At 37.3% G+C, this 12,062-nt stretch overlaps 1 protein-coding gene across 1 annotated transcript; it reads left to right on the top strand.

Moving 5' to 3' along the window:
* Positions 1-753: 753 nt before the first annotated feature.
* Positions 754-11,842, top strand: LOC104052854 (cytochrome P450 2J2). The gene is given in 9 exon segments (XM_009514199.2): positions 754-924; positions 3,526-3,688; positions 4,222-4,371; positions 5,757-5,917; positions 7,379-7,552; positions 7,783-7,924; positions 8,576-8,763; positions 9,601-9,742; positions 11,568-11,842. Coding segments are annotated over 9 exon segments (1,566 nt in total).
* The last annotated feature ends 220 nt before the right edge of the window (positions 11,843-12,062 follow it).

Raw genomic sequence — 12,062 nt, 5'->3', positions numbered from 1 at the left:
TTTTTTCACCTCCAAGATTTGCGCCAGGAATTTTTAATGCTTAGCATAAAAAAGTAAAATAAAAGAAATAAAATTTAGAAAACACCATACAATTCACCGGACAGAACAATAATCTCTCAATTGTATTCTGCATAACGTCATAACTTAACCCAGAATATGATAAAAGGGGAAAGTAGATATTCTCCTAATACTTAAATCACACCTCTTTAAGGCATTAATTTAGCTTTCTGCTGCATAAATTCAATTCTTTTTAATCTCAGAGACCATATCCTAGCAGGCAGGTATTGTGTAGATGTTTCTTCTTCTAGAAAAGAGACCACACAATAATTGTAGTATTTCAGAAAGATGAGAAGTAATGCATTCTGCTGTTTAACTGCAGGAAACTGCACAAGGTGTTACCATTATGCAAAACGCTTGATATCTTTGGACAGCTGCTCAATAATTAGCATTTTGACACAGTATCAATACTAAGGAGGAACAAAATTCTAAGTGAAAAAAGAGACAGGTAACAATTACAGATCGTAAAAGAGAGTAGGTGTGGCTTGGCTAACTGCAAGGAATCACGTATTTCAGTTTTCTAAGGACTTCAGCTTGGGAAAGCATTAGACTGTCAGAGAGAGAGGGGGGCATAGCTAAAGCAGACATACATTCTTTAAAAAGAGTTTGACTTCAGTAGAAGCTCATCTACACAACTCTAAATTTTCATCTTAAAAAAACCCAAAACAGACCCTGAGAAGTTAAAATTTAGATAAGATGTTGGGGATTGCTGAGGTTTTTGTAGCTCTAGCATTATGTCTCCTGATTTTGCAGTTCCTGAAGATGCAATGGATGCGTACCCAGCTTCCTCCAGGACCAGTTCCCCTCCCCATCATTGGAAATTTGTGGCTGTTGGACTTCAAACTTCGTCGAGAAACTCTCATTAAGGTATTTATTTATCTCTACGGTTGAAAATCAGTCTTAATCTGTTTTTAAGTTAAATTGTACATTGCATAAGAATAGTCTAAACTTGAAATTACTTTTTTTAAACCTCAAGCCTGATTATCAGCCAATTTCAAAGAATCCAAGGACCCTGCATTAATAAAAATATTTCTGAGTTAGCACCATAATTGCTTTACTCCTTGTTATTTTCTTTCTCTTTTGAATATGGTAACATGCATAATATTATCACAAGCACTGTAAATATCATCATATTCCATGGACAGCTTTATTCTTTATTTCTGCGTTGATACCTAGCCCTGTAAACCACCTCTAGTAGAACTTCCTTCGCCTGACACCAAAGACTGGAGTGTCTCCAGGCCACAACTGGTCCGATCTCCATTAGAAGACCAAACATATACTCTAAACTGACTCTTCTTTCCTTATTTGCCCAGCAAAGAGATTTATTGTCTGCAGTAAACTAAAACAAAGCAAGAAAATTTAATTGCTGTTACATTCACAGTGTGATTCCTTTATAAACCAATTAAAACTATTTTAAAAAGTAAGGAACTTGATTCAAAAAGTTTGAGGAAATACAATAGAAAAAAATAAGAAAAATCACATAGAAGCTATAGGAAAGAATGCAAAAACATTGCTTTGCTTTCTTCAGAAGTTAGAGGCAAGAAAATGCAATCATTTTGGTTCATTAATAAAATAAACAGGTCTAGGATTTTGCCTGTATTCAAGTGTTCTTTGATTCTGATCTGACAGAGAAGACCTCTGTTTCTCTTTCTGTGGATCTTTCAGAGGTGGGCTTCTGAGAGAATCATAGAATCAGTTAGGCTGGAAAAGACCCTTAAGATCATCGAGTCCAACCATAATTTCTCAAGTCTGTATTTGAACCAGTGTAAATTGTTAGTATTTACAAAGCCCAGGGACAAGAATTCCAACAACTTCCCTGAATGTTATATGAGGAAGTAAATTTTTATTCGTTTTGGATCTGCCATTTGCTATTTTGATGTTATATAGTTCCCATATGGAGGAAAAAAGTGAACCATTCCTTATTCACATTCTGTATGTCACTCACCACTGTGCAGACTCCAGCCAGGTCACCAGTCACTGAGTTTTTTTACAGTAAAAAAATATTAAACCTTGTGAAGTCATTCTTCACAAGGAAACTATGCCATACTTTGGGTGACCCATCTCACCGGCTCTTACCTTTTGCAGTTCTACTATATCATTCTTTAAACAGAATAAGAATGCAACATATCATTCAAGGTATGGACATCCCACCCCTTTATAGAATAGCAGTGATGATATTTTCTGGTTTGTTCATTACATAAACTTTCCACTGGCTCCTCTTGTTTGTTTTAAGAAGGGGGTTGTTTGCATTACTGTAATATCATTGTATGGATAGCCTTTCTTAGGATTGTCCACTGACACACTAACACAACTTTCCTGAATAATAATAGACAATTCAGAGCCCTTCATATTTCCTCATCAATTATCAATTTCACCTGCTGATTTGTCTCCCACCCACTCAGCATCATGAGATTCTTAAGAAAATTTTCACTGTCTCTGTCTTCACTACCCTGTTATCCTGGTTTCAGCTGAGATAGAGTTAATTTTCCTCCTAGTTGCTGGTACAGTATTGTGTTTTTGATCAAGGACTTCTCAGCTTCCCATGCTCAGCCAGTGAGGAGGTGCACAAGGAGCTGGGAGGGGACACAGCCAGGACAGCTGACCCCAACTGGCCAAAGGGATATTCCACACCGTATCATGTCATGCTTACTATATGAACTGGGGAGGGTTGGTTGGGGGGTAGCAATTGCTGCTCGGGGATGGATGGGGCATTGGTTGGCAGGTGGTGAATGGCTGCATCTCTTGTTTTTCCTGGGTTTTGTTTTTCTCTCTCTTTCTACTGTTTTCCTTTTCATTACTGTTATTACTACTTTTTTTTTTTCATTTCAATCTTCAAACTGTTCTTATCTCAACCCATGAGTTTTCTTTCTTTTGCCCTTCCAATTCTGTCCCCCATTCCACCGGGGAGGAGGAAGGTGAGTGAGCAGCTGTGTGGTGCTTAGTTGCTGACTGCAGTTAAACCACAACACCTGGATAACATTTGACATACAGAAAACAATCACCTCAGTACACATCTGTTTTCCCAGCTCATTTAAGAAGACACCAAAATTGAATTTGCCCCATGAATGGAACAACAAAGCTCAGGAGGCAGCTGCACACTCAAAAAAACACAGACAAATTCAGCCTTTTTATGTAACAACATACATTTACCTTTCACATCCTGGTAGCTGCTTCCCTCTGCATACAACATAGGCTAGCAACAGATACACTCATCTGTTTCCCAACAGATAGAACCTAGCCTTAAGGACTCTGCCTGAGAGATGTCCATAGTGTCTATTCCATGAAGCAGGATTGTCTTCTGCTTCCAAAGCACGTTACAACAGAAGGCTAAATTGTTCTGAAACCTGTAATTCAATTAGATGTCAGCAAATGGGTTTAGTTACAACTACAGAAAACTCTTAAAATTAGTATTTAACTGTATGCATTCCCTGATTTGTATCTATTAATTTAGTGTTATTAACTCTTCAGTTAACCAACATCTACGGAAAAATCTACACACTGTGGATGGGACAGACACCTATGGTTGTACTAAATGGATACAAAGCAGTAAGGGATGGCATCGTCACCCATTCAGAGGAAACTTCTGGAAGACCTCTCACCCCATTCTACAGGGATATGATGGGCGAGAAAGGTACAAGATGATACAAAATACTGAAATATGAACAAGACATAAAGAAGACACTTTCCTACATATACACACATACATGAGTTACTGCTATACAAGTACATAACTGGGCTTACACAGCAAAAAGGTACCATGAAGAGTCAGCATATTAGGAAAAGGAATAAACAAAAATTTCTCCTCTGAAAAAGGATACTACTACTTTTCTTCTTCCCAATAGATTCAAAGGAATATTTGCCTAGAGGACTCACCCTTCAGTTGTATCACTTCTAAAACAGAAGACTGTCCATGTAGAAGACATTTGTAGACAAAGCTGCTGTGTCCTTACCAAAAACCCACTACCTCTCAGTTCCCAGGGTCACATTTATAAGCAGCTATATAGCCAGGAGTCACAAAAACCTAAGTTAGAGACCAAAAGTCAGTATTGAATTAATTGTATCTTCTTTGTTAGTAAAATATAACCTAATCTAAATTTAATTTGCCCCCTGCAGTGACAGGATTTCCCGTCCCAGAAATGAAATAAATGTTATTGTGTTCTTCAGGTATCTTTCTGACAAGCGGGCACACCTGGAAGCAACAGAGACGCTTTGGCATGACAATTATAAGAAGCCTGGCACTCAGTAAGAACAATTTGGAGCATGAAATTCAAACAGAGGCCTGTAGTCTTGTAGACATCTTTGCAAACGCAAAAGGTAAATTCACTAGAAGAAGAACACTTAGAGCTTTTCCTGAAATATAGGAGATTAGGGCAGTAAAAGTTTCACAATATATTTTTACAAGTACTATAGATATTTCTCATCTTAGTGGGACTTTTACTGGCTTAATTGCATTCTTTGCAAAAAATGTTTTGTCTGCACAGCAGACAATACAAAATTGTTTTTTTTGAAATAAGCATCATAAAAATGTTTATTATCAGCACAGTATTGGAGACAGCTGGTAACAATTCTTATGTTCAAGGAGTATAGGAAAACCCTATGTTCTTCTCCATAAAATACACAATTTGTGACCTGCTGCGAGTCGTTCTAGGACAACAGGCCTTTAGGATTTGGCAGAGAACCCAACACAAGGAATGTTTCGTCCACTTGTCCAAAAAATTTCTTTTTAAGGTTTGGATTAAATAGAAACCAACAGAATTTTAGCAAGATGCCAAAATAAAGCAATTAAATATAAATATTCTGAACAGACAAATCCCTCACCCACATCACGTTCCATACTGATGTGAAAACACAGAGAAGTTGCCTAAGGTCTCCCTCCAGCTCTCCTTGCAGTAGACAGAGCAAAATGGCACATCTCTCTTCTGAGAGCAACATACTTGCAAATACTTAAAATGTAAGAGATGAACAAACTGTCGACTCTGAGTCCCTGTACAGCTGCCCAAATCTTTACCTTCCATGAAATCCTTCCTCAATTTTAAACACAATAATTGTATTTACTCTTTCCAAGAAGGACTACAAGCACTGGACTTAAGTCAGAGACGCATAATCTACCATTTTCCATAGTAGTATAATTCTCGATTTTCTCTTTTCTCTGTTTAACCCTTTTTATTTAATGGGAGCTCTTTTCCATCCCTTTATGCAAGCTTTGCTTTTCAGTCTGTGGGGAAAAAATAAACAATTCAACTGTAAAGCTGTACTTGAAAACCAAAAGGAGACAAGTCGTTTCTTAGTCATGTTGAAATAAAAACTTCTTTTTTTTTCTGTTTTGGGGGAAGGTTTGTTTGTTTTTTAATTGCCAAACTTAAATATCTGCCTCCAGATTTGAAGGCATATGTTCTAATGAATTGCTTGTATTTTCACAGAACCCAGATCACAAGTCAAAGAGGGGAAAAGAGACCTCTCAAAACGGATAATTGCTATCTTTTACAAGAGTAAAAAGCAGATTGAAAATAAAGGTTCCCTGCACTGAAAATCCATATAGCTAATTTGTATTAAACTAGAGTTTACTTGTGTGAAAATTTATCAAAGTAGTCTGATCAACTATTATTTTTACCATTTAAAAAAAAAAAGTCTTCCTCTTCCTCATTTTTCTCACTATAGTCTATTCAGAAATATTCATGGTATCTCCTCTATATTCACAGGCAAACCTTTCGACCCCCACACTTCAATTGTCCATGCTATTGCAAATATAATTTCTTCTGTGGTTTTTGGTCATTGCTTCTCCAGTGAGGATGAATCTTTCAGCAAGCTTATCAAAGCTATTTATTTTGTGATCTACTTTCAAGCTACTGTCTGGGGCAGGGTAAGAATCTAATTTTCTTGTCTTTTTCCTTGAAGTCCATTTGCATTTCACAAGTCAAAACAAATAAAAAGTCACTATTATTCCCAAACATTTCCATACTATTATTCTGAGCCACTGTGCAGTAATAAATTCATACATGCCTTGTGTGTGTCATTACTGCGTTATATTCCTTCTTTATGTCAGTAAATCATGTCCTAAAATTTAAATTCTAGATTACTGGTTTTCAGATTTCCAAAATATATGTTTCAAATGAGTAATCATTTGCAGAGTACTGTGTATGTAAGATTCTTAAATCTTAAAATCAGAGCAACTTTTAAAATCTAATTTTCATTTTCTCTTGAGAATACAGAAGTGCAGTTAATAGGAACTAAGCCTTCAAAGTCCTATTCTTTTGAGAAGATATCTTGCTTCTCATGTAATTCATATTACCACCAAGATCTGAGTTATTCTGAACTTCCCATAAGATACAAGTGACAATTTGTTGTGCAGATTTTGGCACACTGGCATTCTCTAACACTATCAGGTTCCCCAACACTTTCCTACAGAGATGTCTTAAAAAAAAAATCAGAGTAAAAATCAAGGTTGAGAAAATCTGCTTGTGAGCCAGATTCAGCCTTCAATGACTCTGATTCACCCATTTTTCAGGAGCCCCTGTTGCATTATTAGGTATGCATCCAAAAAGTAAAATAGAATCATTCTCCTGCTCTCCTGTAACCTGATGTCCAGTATTACACAATGTTGACATTTTGGTCAGCTGATGGGGATGGAGAAGTCTGCACTGGCCTATACATCCTTAATCACAGGCCATAAATAAAACAAAGGCTCCACCAGTAGTCCTAGAGAATGAAGTCCATTCACAAAACATATAATACAAAGAAATGAATTTTTTTTCCCCTCAACAGATACACACGCCAGCTTCTCCTGGAGGAAAGCCTTCTAACACTGAGCAGTCAAGTCAGCTCCTACATCTTTTCAGTCTTCTATTTAAGGACAGAAAGTGTGGTTATTGAATATTGACAACTTGGTCATAACAATTTAGACTGCTGCATATTACTAATAGCTTATTAACAAATATCACACAAGTCTTCCTCAATACCAGTTCACTTAGAGGGCATTGTAAAGGTTTCATAGTCCCTTTTAGAAACATGGAACAATTTATATTGGAAAGGCCCTCTGCATGTCAGCTAATCCAACTCTGTGCTCAAAGCAGGCCTAAGTAGATCAGAATGTTTACAAATTTGTCTGGTCAAGTCTTGAAGTCTGCAAGTAGGGAGGTTTCACACAGACCCTCTGGGAAACCTGTTTGCAGTGTTTAATCTCTCACTGACTTGAGTTTATTGCCTCTCATCCTAATTAGGAGCCCATGTGTTGCAGTGACTTCACAGAGTTATCAGGAAATCAGAACTGCGTTCTCATTTTTTAAAAAAGCGCATGTTTCTTCCTTTTTGTTTAAAATCATAGATGTATGATGCTTTCCCATGGCTTATGCGCTGTCTCCCAGGACCTCATCAGAAGGTGTTTGCATACAATGACTTCATGCACAATTTAGTTATGAAGGAGGTCCAGGCTCATGAGAGACAGAATGCAGGTGATCCACAGGATCTCATTGACTTCTACCTAGCTCAAATAACAAAAGTAAGTATCTGTTTATCACACTATCCCCTCCTTGTTCTCAATGCCTGCTACAAATATTTGCTGTTCAAGTAACTGCTCTGCAATTTTTGTATACATACTGGAATTGTTTAGCACTGAAGATTTTTGTTTTGGTAGGCTGCTCGCTGTTCCAGTCAATGACAATTTCTGCATGACCAATGAAATATTTGAAATTATCCACTTCATAGTCTTCTTGCGAATGTGTCCTACAGACCAAAGATGACCCTGCTTCTACATTTAATAAAGACAATATGGTTCAGACTGCCGTTGATCTTTTGCTGGGAGGGACAGAAACAACAAGTACCACCCTTCTCTGGGCACTGCTCTATATGGTACAGTACCCAGAAATACAAGGTGAGCAAAAGCATTATCAAAGATAACTGCATTCAACACTACATCATAATGAACATCATTAAAGCTAAGTATTAGCTCAATCACTTGCAATACATCAAAATAACCCTTAGCAATGAATAGTGGTACATCAACAACTGAGACCTAGAAAATGAAGGTTTAATAAATTGTACAAACATGTGCTTTCCCCACCAGTTAACTAAGAAGCAACACTAGCAGCAATTAGTAGTAGCCAGTTTTCTCTCACTAGAAGGGGACGGCAGAGACAGAATAACAAGCTAAAGACATTTCATATGCAACCTCGTCTCTTCCTAAACTTCAAAGTAGAAAAGCTTTAAAAAGATACCTGGCCTAATGTGTATTTATAAACATAACAGAAGTTACATCTGTAATTTCAAATTTTAATCCTTTTTTTGAAACCTAGAACTGTATTATCCTCATCACCAAGTGGAACATCTCTTAAATAAGAGATCATCTTGCACTTTGGGGATATGCACTTTCTCGATCAATTGAAACCAACACAGCAGGCAAACCACATTCCAATGCATTTCATAGCAACATGATTTCTTTTTTTTCTCCAGTCCTGGACTACACTCATACAGAAATCTGCAGGGAAAAGGGGAAAAAAATTAAAATATTTTCATGTCTCTGCAGAAAAGGTTCAAAGAGAGATAGAGGCTGTTCTGGAACCCTCCCATCTCATCAGCTATGAGGACCGTAAAAAATTGCCATATACAAATGCTGTGATTCATGAGGCTTTGCGGTACAGCAACGTTACATCTGTTGGGGTCCCTCGACAATGTGTGAGGAATACAACTTTGCTGGGTTTTCGCATTAAAAAGGTAAAGAGTATACCTCCATTTTTCTTAAAGCCCTGAGCTATTAATATTTAGTATTTATATAACATCAGTTTCTACAATTCCTAACTTTGCATAGAGAGCACATGGCAATATGTCACAGACATGAAACAAAGCTGAGGGCTAAGTCTATATTAGCAGATGCAAAAGGAAGCTTGCGAAAAGACAAACAGCATAGGTAGCAAATGTAAGGAGAACTGAAGTCCTTCTTCCTACTAGCCAAAAAGGGATGATGCCTGGGCATCAAAGCAGAATGTGTATTTCAAGGAATGATGAAGAAATGAGATTTAATGATTGTCAAGCCAGCTAACAACACAAGGGAGAAGGCTGGAGCAACCTATAGTCATCCCTGACAAAACAAACAAATGAATACACACGCACACAAAACCCACACGCTTAAGATGATGGCAGCTGAGTACAGCAACAGATCTGACAGTCATGTTGGCAGGATACAAATGTCCCAAATATACTAAGCATAAAATTGATGTGATGGAATTGAAAGACCCAGTGAAGAGTACAAAACACAAAAATGAAGGTGTTATTATTAGTCTGGCAAGTATGTAAAACAATCGAAGCTCCACTACAGTTTAGTGCATGAAGACACTTCAGTAGTCCTGACATAAGACAACTTACACAAAGGCAAACATGTAATAAGTTACGGCAAAAAGAAGATAAAATGTGCATCATGTCATTGTCATGCTTGGATGTGCACAAGAGAAGATCAAGTTGAATTGAAACACTGGGCTGCAAACACAGGATGGCCTATTATCTATTAGAGACAACCATCATACCTGGAAAAATATAATCTGTTTCTTCTTGCAGGGCACACTTGTACTGCCAAATCTGCACTCCGTCGTGTATGACTCTGAGTACTGGGCAACGCCTTGGGAGTTCAACCCAAATCATTTTCTTGATTTGGATGGCAACTTTGTGAACAAAGAGGCATTCTTGCCTTTCTCAGCAGGTAATGCCCTGACATTTGAATATTCCTGTTCACTGTCTTGCAGCATGAGTAAAAACACCATTCCTAAGTTCTAAAATGTTAAATACATACTTTTATAAAAACTTATTTGACACAAAGATTTAAAGTCAGGTGTTCTAGTATTTTACATTTTGTACACATTCAGAAGATGAGTATGGCTAAGAGACATAATGCTATCTCCTTGGTATATGTATGACTCCAACTATAAGGGCATCTGAGCAACTCAGTCCCTAATGCAATAATGTCTCCAGGGAAGGAGAGTCCACACCCTCCCTGGGCAGCCTGTTCCACTGCTCTGTCACCCTCACAGGAAAGAAGTTTTTTCTCATGTTTAGGTGGAAATTCCTGTGTTCCAACTTGTGTCCATTGCCCCTTGTCCTGTCATTGGGCCTTTAAATGGGGAACCCAAAGACAAAAGTAATGTGATTTGTCAAAATATGCAGGAAACAAAACCTCAGTCTCCCAAATCCTGCAGTAACAGTCTAGCAACAGGTTCTCTTGTATCTCCAGAAAACTAGCAAAATACAGTCTTTTCAGAGAATATTATTTGGCAACCAAAAAAATTTCTAACTTTTCAAAAGCATATTACAATGTACAACTAATTTACAATGCAAAACACACTGATACAAAGATGTGGGAGGAAAAAAAAAGTGAAAAGCAGTACAAAACATAATTTGGAGAGTTTCTCTAGACTACCAGTTCCTCCAATAATCAGATTATGAAGAAAAGCAGCACAGAACAGGAAGCTGGTGTTATTTACTGAAAATTAAAATATAAAAATTAAACAATAAAAACATTGGAAAACAGCTAAGGTTTTTTATGTTACGATGACAGATTATACCATTATACATTTGTCGTAAATAAAAAAAATGTACAAAGCAGTCAGATTAAACACAGTAAATCCAGATTTTCAAACCACTTGCTGAAATTGCCTGTAAATCCTAAAATCATATTTGCAAATCAGGTACTTAACATCTTACCTCCTTTACTCACCAAATGTCCACTTGTTTGCATGAATCAACAACTAATTTAGGCTACCATTTCAACCCAGGCATAGAAAACTTCCTTTTCTAACTTGTTTTGGTTGTTTTCTGTTTATATAGTCTGAGTATTTATACATCCTGAATATATATAAATTTTTTTGTCAGTCTGGGATAGATATCCTGAAATACACTGTGAAAACAATATGTCAAAATGAATCACTGAGCCTATAAATCACTGCACATGCCCACGCTTCTTTCCCTTAGCTTACATATCTGCTCCTAGACAGTGTTAGAGAGAAGATTCTGGGCTACAAGGACCCAATATAACCTTCTTAATTTCTATTGAAGAAAGATAGATTACATCATTCTACTTCGCTTCAGAATTGAATCCCAGAATGCTCCAGTCCTCCCTCCTCAACAACCAAAGACAAGCCTCTGAAGTCTATGAAGCCTTTTAAAACAAGGCCTTCTCTTAACCAAGGAGCAATTCATGGTTCTCACAGAACAAGAAGCAAAAATGAAAAGGAAGAATCCCCTACATGCTCCAGGGGAGGAAAAACACAAAACAAAACAAACCCACCTCCATAAAAACCACTCCCAAACAAACAAAAAAACAACAGTCAACAGAATTAGAGGTATACCATTTCTCAGTTAAATAAATGTTTCCCCCCCACCTCCAAATGCATCTTCTGTCTTTACAGAAAGAAACAGAAAATAATTAATTACCTTACACTAGAAGAATTTATAGAACTCGGTAGAATTTCATCTGACATTTTTCAGGACTTAGCTTTATAGAACTAACTCTTTTTCCCTTTCTTCTGCAGGGCACCGTGTATGTTTGGGGGAACAGCTGGCACGAGTTGAACTGTTCATTTTCTTTACCAACCTGCTTCGGGCATTCACATTCCAGCTCCCTGAGGGAGTAAAGGAAGTCAATTTGGAGTACATTTTGGGTGCAATACTGCAGCCACATCCATGTAAATTGTGTGCTATTCCACGCTAGTCTGCAACATACTATAATACAGAGGGGCTTCAACCAGTCAATAAGTGCAGATATTTCACAAGCACGATTCACTATCTCAATTGTATTCAAATGTAGGTAGCTCAGCATAGCAAATTCATAGAATGTTTTTATTTAGGAGGCCTGACCTCATATAGTTGAGCTTTTTGCAGTTGAAGTAAGTGGTCTCGCCCAAGCTCATATAATCGCATCTTAGGCATATACAAGTACACATTAATAGGTTACCAAAAATGTACTTTCACACTCACAGTAGCAATGAATTAAATGTAGGATTTTAGAGAAGCGATCTCTACCAAGC

This window comes from Phalacrocorax carbo, chromosome 7 (genome assembly GCF_963921805.1).
Source record: "Phalacrocorax carbo chromosome 7, bPhaCar2.1, whole genome shotgun sequence".
In the NCBI taxonomy this organism is placed as follows: Eukaryota; Metazoa; Chordata; class Aves; order Suliformes; family Phalacrocoracidae; genus Phalacrocorax; species Phalacrocorax carbo.
This window is presented reverse-complemented; position numbering and strand designations above follow the sequence as displayed.